The sequence below is a fragment of the Petromyzon marinus genome, chromosome 3 (genome assembly GCF_048934315.1).
Source record: "Petromyzon marinus isolate PM22_M1 ecotype Great Lakes invasive population chromosome 3, UKy_Petmar_22M1.pri1.0, whole genome shotgun sequence".
Classification (NCBI taxonomy): Eukaryota; Metazoa; Chordata; class Hyperoartia; order Petromyzontiformes; family Petromyzontidae; genus Petromyzon; species Petromyzon marinus.
This window is the reverse complement of record NC_133669.1, coordinates 6737458-6751601: the sequence shown is the minus strand read 5'-3', so window position 1 is coordinate 6751601 and position 14144 is coordinate 6737458. Positions and strand designations below refer to the sequence as shown.

General features: G+C 45.1%; 1 protein-coding gene across 2 annotated transcripts in view; it reads left to right on the top strand.

Moving 5' to 3' along the window:
* The window catches only part of LOC116952718 (cytohesin-1-like), a 56002-nt gene that overhangs the window by 4674 nt on the left and 37184 nt on the right, over positions 1 to 14144 (top strand). Inside the window, exon 1 of one of the 2 annotated variants that reach the window (XM_032972324.2) lies at positions 13107 to 13733. The exons of the other annotated variant lie outside the window; for it this stretch is intronic. Coding sequence (XP_032828215.1) covers positions 13481 to 13733 — 253 coding nt within the window. The 5' untranslated portion in view covers positions 13107 to 13480. Of the gene's footprint in view, positions 1 to 13106; positions 13734 to 14144 lie in introns of those variants that run through there. 2 annotated transcript variants of the gene reach the window in all.

Below are 14144 nucleotides of genomic sequence, written 5' to 3'. Positions count from 1 at the left end.
TAGGCTGCTATTCATTGTTTTGATGATAAACGTTTCAGATAGTGTTATGATTTTTTTTTTAAATGTTGAGCATTCCAAAACATTGATGTGTTTGTGCAAGCAACTACATATTTCTCCAGACTTGGTGTTGCGCTCTATCTGAACGTGAGTTTTTATTTTATTTTGGAGGATACTACTGCAATTGGCCTCTGACCAAAATTGCACACAATTGTTCCCAATCTCGCCAAATACAGCTGAGCCTGGATGGTGCTCAAATGGGCGACCACCATGCATTGCACAGCGGATGTTGTCGCCTCTCGGCAAAGGGCAGTGCACAAAAAAACTTACTTTTACTGCACTATGTTCCAACTTATATGCTCCACGCTGTCCCCGACCTGCACTGACGGGGCGTGGCGAAGTTTTGATCAAATAACCCTCATGACCTGGCACGGCGCGGTTGACTTTCGTGCAGCAGTGGATTGACAAAACAGCAGTGTGCGTGCATGAACTGTAATTGAGCATACAACTGGTAGGGAACCAAGTTACTTGGTAACTAAACTGGTCCAAGAGTTAGTTTTTTTTATGTTTAAGAAAACGGATTGAATCTGAACCTACTAGACCTTTGTTTCGTTGCGTGTGAGGGGCCTTAAATGGACTCACTCCTCCCTACATTAATGAACTTCAGCCAAATATTCCATCAAGATCATTAAGATCCTCCAAACGTCTTTCTCACCTCTTCAATCCTTGGTTGATGTCAAACTATGGCCGCCTTTTCATGCAAAGCGCCCTGAGAACAATTGTTTAAGGGCCCTTGAGAAATTGGAATTATTATTAATTGACCACGTCGTGCTGTGCGACCTTTTAGTGATGATTGAGGTCAAGATATGGGTGTGCCGTTTATAGGTCTGACATCAGCGATTAAGTTGGATGCAATCTGATATCAAATACAGAGTTCCGCGCGGGACAGATAAGGAGCCAGTGCCGTTCCATGCCCACACATTCGGCGTATCGTCGCAACACCATCAGGAACTTTTAGAGTCAAAACAATGAATAGCAAGCCTGTCACATGGATCTATGTGCATGCTGTGATGTTGAGAGACAGGGCAGGGCTAGTTGGTATGAGTGTCACACAAGTACCATCTTGCAAACGCCACGCATAATTCTGCATTGAAAAAACAAAATCAGGTATACGTTTTGATAACATACGGTCGTGCACTTCCTATAGCATCGTCGCCGTATTCTTTTTTTACATGCGTAACTATGACCAAATTACCCGGAATGCGCTCATTCTCGTTGCGTCTCGAAATCTAAGCAGGCAGGATTGAGGCCGCTGCATACCTCCATGGACGAGTGACCGCGCCGGCATAACAGGTGCTATAGGCTGGTGCGCGATTGTGGCTACACGTGGGGCAGCAGAGGGCAGTGCATTAGAAATGTGTCGCGTTTGTTGCCTGAATCCACCGGGCCGTACTGACTAGCGTGGTTTAAGTATCAGAATCGTGAATTATGGTCATATTTTCTATCTACGTGATTTTACCGAAAGAACCAAAGAGTATGGTCAGCAATGGCATGACAAAAAGGTTGGAGGTGTGCGCATGTACCGTCTGTGTAGTATGTTTTAGGGTGTGTACTGGGTTTCTGTGTACTGTAAGTATAGTGTGTATATATATGACGATTATGGGACCTCCTTTGCCAGTACCAAAATATGATAATAAAACGGTATTAGACCAGAGGAAGGCCAAAAGGACGCCAAAAGGCGTCCTTTTGCCATCCACTGGTCTAATACCATTTCAAGACTAGGCTCAAAAGAAAGCTGTCTCTGGTGTAAAAGACAATGCATATATTATCAGTGTTTTTTGTTTGCATTCTGACCACATGTATTGTGGTTAATGCAGACATGATTCCTTTTAAAAGGTTTCAGTTTGGTGTTTTAGCATCTTAACACCTGTTTTGTTGCCAGAAAAAAAGGGAAAATCTATTCTCATTTTTTAAATCGTTTTTTTTCTTCCTCCGAAGCACGGATATATGAAGAGCCGCCTCGGTTTGTCACTAAACGGTCGCCTAATGGCACTTATTTACCGGATGAGTAAATATTTATGTCTAAGAATATAGAGAATTTTCAAGGTCCTAAACATAAAGGGAGCAGAGCACACACACACACACGCGTGCGTTCATATTTAATGCGATCATTTGTGCGTTCGGATAAAATGCGTTAATGCCACTGCTGTTAATGTACACCTTTCACCAGCGCAGCGTTTTTAATGCTTTTCCGTTAATTACTTAAATTGTGCAGCGCCCACTAATGTGTTGATCTTTGGCTCTGGTGTGGTGCTTTATAGTATGGCAATTTGATTTTAAGCCATTGGACTTTGAGATATTTGTGGGTCTTGGGAATTGTGAGGAGTTGAATGTCATGCACTGTTCATACGAGAAATAATTTTTGAACAACGCTGATTGGAGTGCCATACATGTAATTTCATTTAAATTCATTAAACCATCACTGCAATGTCCTGGTCGAATATTGTATTTGAGTGCTCTATAAGTAGTGTGTAATACAGCACTGTACGTATTAAAATAAAAATTACATATTTAAAGTTGTATTCAGACACACTGCATCACTATGCGCTGTGAAACCATGTGTGCTTTTTTTCAGAAATGCTCCCGTGATAATTGTTTCAAATTAATATAGTAGCACACTGCTAAAGTGTAGCCCAGAATAGGAACTCGACTAAAATGTGTTTTACAAAATTGAAACGTGAATATTTGTTAGTAAATATTTAAATCCAGCAGAATCTTACAACATAGTATCTAATTAAACCGTTACTTCCGCTTGTGATAAACGTTAACATTTCAATGACACTTTTTCAAGTACGTCATGCAGCAGGAGTAAATTAGTCACTACAAATACATTGTTCCGTGTGGGCTATGCCATTGTTTCCACTTTACGATTTGGCATGCCTTTAATCATTTCGGGTTTGACAAATGCCCTCAATTTGCGGAATGTTACCAGCAGCGCATAAAATCAGTAAGACAGGTTAACGTAAAAGATCGACAGTCACGCATCAAGCCTCGCAGTGGCTGAATGCTGGCAAAAAAAAAACTAAAACGTTTATTCTTCAATATCAAATATATCGTGTTTTTCTTTTTTAAAATAACAACCCAACCCCCCCCCCCCCCCCCCCACGGAAAGGTTTGGTTTGTGGGTGTTGCGGAAAACCTAAGCACGATAGTGTGCTGGGGCTGTGTGCATGCAGGCCGCCAGGTCTTCTTGGCAAACGTAAGGCCCCCCCCCACACACACACACTGTAGTACGGCAGGAGCGTATCGGCTGTGAAAGCAATGGCCGGCAACCGGTGGTCACTGGGAGTTTAAGATAACAAACGATTTCCTTAGCGAGCTCCCGCTCGGCCAATGTGCGGCGATGAAAATACCCTTGTGATGTCCGCAGAGAGCTTTCTGCAACTTAAAATTGCACAACCATCGTATTGTCGCGTTGCTTTAAAGCAAATGCGTCGTTTGGTTATAAACGTGTGTACTGTGAACGCTAAGCAATCCCCCCCCCCCCCCTCTCTATCATTAAACCTACATGGCGTTACTGTAATATGAACTGATAGCAATAGCAGTTCAATTACACTCTGTGACTGATGTGATCATTCAAAGTGCATCCAAATTCAATTTGCATTGAATTCGAGAAAAGTGGAGATTATCTGTGACGCAACAACTGCGTTATTGCAATCTCTTTAACATCGTGAAAACGCTCATTTTTTGCAACTATACGGTACTTGGCTTTACAAAAAAAACACCCATCCCACTAATGTTCCACTTACATTGGCATGTCGCATTACTATTTTCAATTAATTGACAAAGAATGTAAAACGTATCGCACAACCCACGCGTACGTGGTTGTTCAGCATACCCAAACCTTGGGCATGCACACGGTGTATATTCGAAGTGGCTCGTGCCTGTAATCCATCACTTTTGGACAGGGGTCTGTGGACTGCTCGAAGATCATAACGTTCATGAGAGAACCTGCGAGGATAGGTGGTGATCAACAGGTGGCAGTACACCAAGTAGAATGTTCACCGATTTGTGACTCTAGAAAAAATACTACCCACATTGATGGATTTGTGTTCGTTCACTACGATGTCTTCTCCCTGTGATTGCCTTTTTACATGCTAAGCACTCAGATTTGTATGTAATTGGTTAAACTTTGCAAGACAAGACCTTCCTGAAAAAATATTTCTGAGACATTGTGAAGCTCTTCTCGATAAAGGACACCATGATAATAAATCCCTCTCTATCCTTTTCCATCGGTTGTCACGGGATGGCAGACATTGAGTCTGGACGAACTTCTTCCTTTCTCTGGTCTCGACGGTCCCTTCCTGTAGGCCAATGTTTTTTTCCTCTGTAAAGTCGCACTTTATTGCCGTCAATGTGGCTCTTGCATGGACACCACCACTCCCCGCTTGTTCCAACATGGCCGTGCAAGCCCACTGATGGTAATCTGTCGGCCTCCGTTATTTTTACACGTCCAAGCCAAACAAGCCCCCCAATCTTTGTATTATTTTATAAATGCATCCGCTCGTGTTATCGCCGTCCTTTGTCACCCTCACGGTGCTCGCTCTCCCTTAATGCTCCCAAGTGCCCCCCATGGCTTTTGCGTCCTGCAACGCCCCTCCATCATTCCCCCCTTAATTTCGGCCTCTTTTCCAAACCCCATGAGCCCCTCTTCACCTCTTGCCCTTGCATCACTTTGCCTTGCTCTCCTGCATGCTCTCAACCGCTAATGTATATAATGCATAAGCCATGTATATTGCAGCTTGGCCTGCACTCTATTTTCCAACTGTTGTGGTTATCACGAGGCATTTGATGGTGGTTTCTTGTTATTAATGAAACCAACATCCCGTTAGAGAACGCAACTGGAATGTGTTGCATGCACACCATTGTACGAATAAATTGACTTGCAGTTCACTGATATTGTCCGAGTTCCATTAAGGACACTGCGGTGTTTACAGCTGGACAGTACTGAATTTTTTGCGTTAATAGACGTGTAAAAGAAAAAGTATCGCCAAAGTTGAAAACTTTCCATGTCCGTTCACCCGTTTACCTAATTTGGCATTGCTGACAATAGAAGAATCGTGTCCGAGGTATTCCGTTATTTGTTTACAGGGTTTATTGTTTCTGGAAGTTATGAGCTAAGCAGACTATGAGCGTGGTTATTTTTGCTCCGTTGTAAATCGTAAGCCATGGATGTCCGAGGACTGAAATGCTAAAAATGTGTACGGCATCTGCTAAACCTCGTGTAGGGCGGCGCTGCAGCCGGCCAGCCAGACGTGCAAGTCAAAAATATCTTCGTTGACATCAGTCACCGGTCAACTTGGCCCGCGATCATTCGTCTTGTCCAGGGTAATAAAATGAGAACCACCTCAGTGTGTGTGCAGTCATGTCCTCCAGTGGTCATCTTGTGGATAGACAAACTTGTACTCGCCTTGGTAACGTGCAATTCCTAACGCTGGTTCATTTCAGCCAATAGAATAGGGGGGGTTCACTTTAACCTTTGTAAAAAAAAAATAGAATTATTGGAATGTGTGTAGCACTAATATACTCATGTGTTGTACGGTACTTGGTGTGAAGTGTTCATTTAATTTATTTTACACAATTTTACCATGCACTTGCAGTGCAATATTTTACACGTGGGCTCGTTGGGTACACATGTCGTCATGAGCAACAGCGCAGACACGGGCAATGGAATTGAGATGAGCGCCGACCAAAGTTGGTTCGAGCATGGGAAGCACAACGTTGACTTTTTTTTTTTAACTCGCATTAGCTGAGAGCGCATTTCTCAGGACGCTAGGGGAGTCGAGGGGAAATGACTAGAACGGGATGTTGGATTACAGCAGAGGGGGTCGGGGGGGGGGAGTCTTTTCCTTACGGAGGGCCGAATAGGACCGGGGGGGGGGGGTTCATCATTGGGTCTTTCCCCCTTTTCAAAGAAGCTCTCCAGCGACGTTTGTTTTTGACTCATTTTGGCTACTTAGAGGTTAGCTTGTGGGCTTACCAAAACTATGACTGAGACAAGTGCGCAGTGTGGGAAAGAGGCGCGGACGGAAGTGGTAAATAAAACAATGCGCGAGCCACGCGCGGACTAAAATAAGTGTCTAATTCTGACTTCTCATACGGAGCGCGCAACCTAGATCCCTCGCATGCGCAGTTTACAGGAGGGTTCGCGTTCCTATGAGACTCTAATGCCGCCGCAGATCTGACAGGAGGCGTAGCTCAGACGGAAATGCGAGCGATGGGGAGCGGCTGTCAATACAGATGATGAAGCTTCATCCGTCAATACAGATGATGAAGCTTCGCTCGCTCGCCCACCGCTCACCTCCTGCTTTGCGGCCCAGTTCCAACAGGCCACGGACCGGTATGGCCCGTGAGCTAACTCCAGTGGAGACCCTTCGTCTGGCAGTAGTGGCATGAGCAGATAATTGAATCATTTTGCGGGACCCCGGGGGCCCGCAAAAATCAGGTCAATAATTATTATTGTTTCAGTCCGCCCACTCGTGATCCCGACAGCAACGCGCCGCCCGCCCAGACTCGCGCCAACAAGCGCCAGCAGCAGGCGGCGATCAACACGATGGGCGCCACCCCACCGGCCAAACGCAAGCCCCGGGGGGCGTCCGCCGCGGTCGCGCGCGGCGACGACGCCCTCCGGTCAGCCGTCGATCCTCAGCTTCTTTGCCAAGGCGAGCCCGCCCCCCAGGCAGTGAATTTAACGTGTTTATGTAATTTTTCAACTTTTTACGAAACTTAGTGCCCCGAGTAGCTCTCGACGAGGCCAATCGATTGACCACTAGTTTTGTTGTCGGTAAGGCAAGACTCGTGTCGCTACGCGGTTTTTCCCACCCCAGGGCAGTGATGAGACCCCGGGGTCCCGCCAATTGCTTCAATTGCAGCACTGCACCCTTTACACTCCTCCGATGCCTGCGGGGCTGCCTTCCTCTCACGAACGGGTCGCAGCTTCTGAAGTTGATGCGTGGCGAAGACGCTTGCAGTGACCGATACATTTAATTTTTGATTTAAAGCTTTCGTGACTGCAGGGATTCATATTCTTGGTTCTTTCGGTAAAGTCACGTAGAAGGGATTTTAAAAATTATTTTATCGTTTCTTTTCTACGTGACTTTACCGAAAGAACCAAGAACATGATCAATTTAATGTTTTGTGAGCCACTGAAGATGGCTCCCAACATGTGGAGCGAAAACGTCGCAACAATTATGCCGAACAACACAACAGTACAACCCGAAAACCAATTGGAGGGATATATATCTTTAGGAGGCCCTTTTGAAGTTGAAGTGGTTGGATAATGTTATAATGATGCGATGGAGATGGTTGTAGTTATGATTAATGTACATGAATTGTGTTTACATTAAAGCAAGATTCGTGTTGAACATGCAGTCGAGAACGCGTGTGTGCGAGGCTCTTGAGATTTATTTGCAAGTTTAAAATTTCTTATGCTTCTGGCTGCTTGGGTTCCGTGTGTGTGTGGGGAGCGGCAGTGTAGCGGTTAGCGCGCTGCGCTACGAACCCGGTCACCCGGGATCGATTCCCGCTCACCACCCAGTGATGATTATCTGAACAGGTCCTGGGCCTCCCCTAGGTCGACTCTGCCTCAAATGAGTAGCTGGTGCCGCGTGTAAACATCGCGACGAGGGAGACAAAGGCGGCCGGGCGTGGTGTTGGCCACCCACCCACTCGTGCGCCGTGCCGGCCTTCGTAGGTGCTCGCCAGCGGCACTTGCCTCCAACAATCTGTTACAGGCTACACGGGGGATCTGTGTGCGTGCGTGCGCGCGTCAGCGGTGACGGGAAAGCGCCGCAGACCTCCGGGTTGGCGTGTTGTGTAGCGCCAGCGGACTCGTTGCCCAGACCTCGGTGTGTTTCCCCCCCGCGCACGCACTGCTGTTGTTGTTTTTTTTGGTCTCAAGCTCTAATTTGCAGCTGTTGAACTTCGCTTGCGCTGCTCGTGTGAAAACATCGCGCGGTCGTACAGCAGTTGGCAGCAGAGAGTTAGTAATTACGACAGTGGCATGGAATTTGAATATGTACAAATGTGGCGGTGGGGGGGGGGTGAAAGGAAGTAAAGTACTACGAAATAAGTTTTTGTTCTTGTTGATTGTGACCCGAATGTAGAGAATTGCAGTAACTGTTTTTTCAGTGGCAAATATGATCGCAGTGGCTGTTGTTGGGTTTGGGAATATTGATCCCCGCCGTAGCAATGTGGAATTTACACCACTGACTAAGGGGTCACTGACCATATTCGTGCGAGCGTGGATAAAACGTATACTGCTATTTTATAACTGTTGTAATAGTGTACGTTCTTGTTTAGGATTCACATTTGCAGTTCCAGGTTTAAAAATATAAACAAATTTCATTCAAATACCGTTAAGTGCCAAATATTAATAAATCGTTATTTAGGAAATTGACACTTTGGATTGTAAAAAATAATCTCCTTTTCCCCCAAATAAATGCATAAGCTACACGTGACAAATATGACAAATTATATCCAATTACAGAGTTATAATTGGGAGGCTACTCTAAAAGAAAAACGCAATAAACACAGCCAACAGTGCCAGAAGTGGCCACGAAACGGAAAAGCAATACATTTTTTGGAAAACGTTTCCCAGCTTATTTTCATATTATATTTAATATCCCATTAATTATACAACGTGTTCCAAACACTCTATGTTTTATCTCATCTAGGATTTTATTTACCGCTTTGCACCATGAGATCCCTCAATAAACATATGCCTTTCTTTACCATGCAGTGTTGTGTGAGTAATTCACCTTGTTTTCATACATGCGCGCACAACGCTGTCATCGGCACTGCAGTCCTTGATGAATACTGTACCATGCAATACTGTACCGGTAGTGACAGCAAGTGTGTAATTGGACACCTCGGTTTATTTTACACTTTCACTGAAGGTTATTTAAACTGCAATGTCTACCTGATGCCATGCGGCAGTAATGATTTCTGCCCAGTGTTTAGTAATAAATGTGAAATATAATTCCTTGTTTAAATATATATATAAACATTGCATCGCTCTATGATGCTTTAGATTCGGTGCTGTATTGTAATACGTACAACCAAGGAATGGAACTGTTTCTGAAGGATGTCCACCGAGGAGATGGAGCGATGAAATTTGTTTGTGCAGGTGCAAGGTGGATTGTTACATCACATGATCATAATAGGTGGTGGCGACCTTCATCCAGCAGTGAAATAAGCATGTCTGATTATGACGACATACAGGATATCTTTTGCCTGTAATATATAATGTATATTTGCGAGACATTTGGGTTGTGATGGTGCGTTGTTTTATCACTCGTATCAAAAATATTTTGCTTTCACAATTCGTGCATTGAGCCGTGCATGTGAAAATGGATTCCCGTATTTTCCATTTGTGTAGTGTCCATGTGACACGTTCACCTGACCTCTGACGCCACTGGGGACTGCGACATTCACAACCGAAAAACAAGAATAGACTCCTGACCCAAAATATGACCTAGAATTGTGATGATTAATCACATCACAATAGGTCAGGGGGAACTATTGGAGTACTGAAATACATTAATATATTATAAAGAATCCATTATTTGTTCGGACAGTTATGCCTTTGCTTGGAACGGAATCTCTGTCTGCAGTGAAGTGGTAAAGCGCAGTTGAGAAAAACAGAAATGTAAGATAGGGTCCAACAATCCGCTGTAATCGTAATTATCATGCGTGGCCTTAGTCAATTGCCGTCACATCCAGGGGGATCGGCTTGCTAATAAAGGGCCCTTTGCAGCAATGCACACAAATGCCAGCTTTGTTCTCACTGGCCACTTGAGTTCCTTGGGCTCAGAATGTGGATGGGAAGAAAGGAAGGAGACAAGGGCAGATTGTGGAGAGCATCACACAAGGAAGCACATGGGTATGGACCGCGAGGGACTGGGGAGGATATGAAAGTAAAATACGCGACAATGGATAATGGCTAAAGGAAGATGGGAAGTCTTGAAATCCTTTGAGTTTGGAGCCTATATGAGTTCCATACGAGTGTAATGCAGCCTTCAATAGTGTCCGACCTCTCTCTAAATGTCCTAAATTCCCTCTTTGTTAATCTTGGAATTTTACGTGCCAAGAGTCTTATCTATATTTCTTCAAAAGAGCATTGCATTCACGACTGAACTATAACGGTGGGTCACAGTAGATTTTCATTATTCTTCCATGATAGCAACTTGACTCGTGAAAATAAACAAATCATTTTAAATACAACTTTGTCCGTTCACGTTTCTCTGCTTATTAGCTTAGAATATAACGGCATTAAATTTACATGTCATTGGCATACACTGTTAATGATGGATTTTCGCATGCACGATTCGATGCATCTATCATGACCATGAGGATCAATATTAATTGATGAATCCATGCATCTTTACACATATTATCTTTCTGGAAAGCCTTGCTCTTTTTCACATTGGAATGTTTGGTCATATCCTTTGTGAGTCTTATGCCTGTGGGAGGAAACCAGAGTTATTTCAGGAAACCCACAGATACAATGGGATAATTCTCCACAATGATGAATGAGCGTCAAGATATACATCTTGATCTACCAACCCCTTCCCTTAAAGTGCTTATTTATAAACCTTTATCCCCACACCCCATAGAACGCCTAGGAATTAATCAGGCATTTAACAAAACAAAATTGGCTGGGGTAGCAGTTATGAAATCCGTTGTCCCAAGGGTGTGTGTAGCACCTTCTGGTGTAGAAGACGTGGGCATTTGTAGGTACAGCGTAAAACCAGCACTTTCCGTTTTGCCCGGTGAACCAATGCTTACGTGCTTGCGCGTGCATGGCTTGTGAAACCCATCACAAATATAAGTGTCGTCATGGAGACGGCAGGTCCCTTGGACTCTTCTTAGCTTGTTCCTGGTCATGTAGCAGCTCCGCACGTCTGGGGTCTAAAGTTGATCATCTCTTTACGTGGGCTACAGGTCCTTGTCTCCGGAGTGCTGGATTACAGGCATGCACCACCACTCCCAGCCCAAAATTGGACGAAAGCAAGGGCAACTCTGCACGTAGCGGTTGTACTTCTGACAGGTCCATCAACCAATCTGATAAGTGCTCTGACTATCCATTGTGAAGTTTGTGGTTCCTTCCACCATTAATATTTCTGTCACACCAATCTTCCGTGAGTCTGGTTTTAATCCAGGCTTCAAGATGTGGCTTTTCCGTAAATAATTTTCCATTTTAGAATATGGTGTATGAGCAGTGTGTGTGGTTTGGTGGTTTAATGCAGCACTGGCAGTTTGAGTTTTATGCAGAAGATTTATGAACAATTTTCGTATACTGTAAGGTATCTCTGAATTAAAATAATAATTATAAAATAAAACGCACAGCAAATTTTAATTTAATAAAATGTGTAGTCGAGGAGAGCTTATGGTGGTAGTACTCTACACTTGCCATCACAGTTATATTACTTGTACGATAATGGATTTCATAATTCTGCAATACCCCTTTTTATCTTACCAAAAGCTGCATAATGTTATGTTCAGGGTATACTGGAACTCCTATTACCGATGACAATGGGGTGGAACTGTGTCCCCTAGATAAGTAAATGCGTTGCTAAGATAAGTTTTCATCTGAATATCTGACAATAAAGAAACTCAACTCTTTTTTTTTTGCCTTTGCCTTCTCTGTTCAGAGATTGCAGATAAAAACAGTGACGTTATTGCGCGGTAATAATAATACACACTATTTATAACACACTTTTCTGGAATCGGATGCAATGGATAATGCGGGTGGGAAAGCAGGTTTCATCTCGTCTCATGAACTCATGACCCGGTGCCCGAAGGCTAAAGTGTCACCGTGTATCCTTTGGAGGTGCGATGGCAATGTCAGCGATTGGCAGACGATGGCGGTGTGATGGCGTCAATTGCGATCAAGTTATCATCATTATCATGATCTGTCATCGCGACGCCGTTGCTATTGACACCACACGTGGCATTGACTAGTAACGGAGGCAGAGGCAACAGGGAAGATCGTCGATCACGATTTGTAGTTCTAATCGTTGATTTATCATCATCGGTTCAATGATTGTCATCGCCATCATCGTCGTCGTAATTCATAACCGGCACCATTATTTTTCCTGATGGCGGCAACGACGATCGTCGGCTATTTGTGTCCTCGGTCGAACACGAAGGGTAAGAGGTTGACGCAGTCACTGCCGCTGATGGGCCGAATCGTGGCTTGGTTCCACGCTACGGGTAAGCGGAATGACATGTGAGCTGTGTAACTCTTCTGCCTGGTACTGCAGTATATAAACTCTTGTAATTGTGTGCAGTATTTTATATATCAGAAGGACAATCGGTATGGTTCAATATCGGGTGAGAAATTCATAGTTGCGTGAAATGTGAACGTTCTAAGGGATAAATACCAATCCGTCAAAGTGCCACTCATTTTACCTTCATGGCAGGTACGTTATGGATGAATTTGTGTTGATAACATTCTTAAATGTAGTATTCCAGAGAAAGTTGCATATTTGATGAAAGCCTGAACATAGTCCTCTATTCAGAATGTATATTCAAACTAGTCACTGATTGGGCCAACAAAGTACATTATATACGGAACAGTCAGTCATGCCGTTGTGTTGAAGTTTAAAGTCCTCGCTTTCCCGGGTAGGGAGTGGGCAGAAACCCATAACTCTGGAACATCTGGGCATTTACGCTATGTCTCTGCCACACATCAGGATCAATGGGCTCTGGTATCATTATTGCTGCCTTGTGATGAAAGGCACAACAATAACAGCTTAGGGGAGTGGTGGGGGGGGGTCCCTTCCTGGAGAGCTGTAACTCGTGTAACTCGTGCTGCCACGCGCAACCCTGCGGCCGCATTGCAACTGCGAGTTGGGAGGGGGAATTAGTGGGCGGGGGGGGGGTACAGGTTGAACCGGACCAACCACATGGTGATCATCATTAACTCCACACCACGCCTCTCTCGCATGTGCGTTGGCAATAACAAAAAGTTTTACTGGACAGCCACCGTAGGCAAGGAACGCCGAGGCGTGGCCCGAGACATTATTCCCCCCCCCCCCCCATGTGCGTCAGCACCTTCGCAGATGTGTCCTCTGAGCGACGCGCTCCGCACTGGCGTCTTGGACGACACGGTCAGAGATGGGGCACGTCTGAAACGCGTGAACATTTAAATACCCCATGTCATTAAATTTGTAATTGGAATCTTGAAACGCACAACCGCAAAGGTGTCCGTGAACTTGGATCTAACTTACGCGAGACACGGTTAATCGTTAACTCGTGTCTTGGGCCACACGTCCTCCAGCCGTTTGGAATTGGAATGTATATTCGCCCAACTTTTGTGGCAGTCTGGCTCTGACCCAGCCGTCGTCGCTGCCGCTCGCCGCCACCGCGCGCTTGATTCGAGGCGTCCCGACGCCCGTTGTTGGCCGTGCCGATCGCGATGAGCGTCTCCGCCGCCGCGGACGACGGCTACTGGGACATGGAGGGGTCCGACGTGAGCTCCGTTTCCTCCGGGATCGGCGACCCGAGCTCCAGCCTGCTCGTGTCCCCCTCCTGGGACGAGTCGATAAACCCGCGGCTGAGCGGCTGCCTCAACCGGCTGTCCGTGCGCACCTTCATCAAGGAGGAGAAGAGGAGGTCGGGATTCTACGACGACGCTTGTGGCGACGAGGAAGAGGTCGGAGTTGGCGATGGTGAGTCCGGGACGACTCTCTCTCTCTCGTGTGTGGTGCAAAAGCATTGGGGGCATATCCCTGGGAAGGACGACGACATTCATTACACAATATCGGAAAAGGTGAGATCTACGTATTAAGGAGGTGCCGAGGGTAGGCGACGGAACGGCAGTGTTTGTAGTGATGGCAACTTTGTCGAACCCGTTCACGTCGTCGGGTATTTTTTTGTTGGAGCATGTGGACCTTAAATTTCGATTTCGACACCTGATGAAGGCCGCTTGTGTTGTGGCCGAAACGTCGTGAGAATTTTATTGTTATTTTATTTTATCAATTTATTATTTTATTCTCATTCTACGTGACTTTACCGAAAGAAGCAAAGAAGACATGTGGACCTTTTTAAAATAGTAATGATGAGCACGAGAAGCTGCTGTG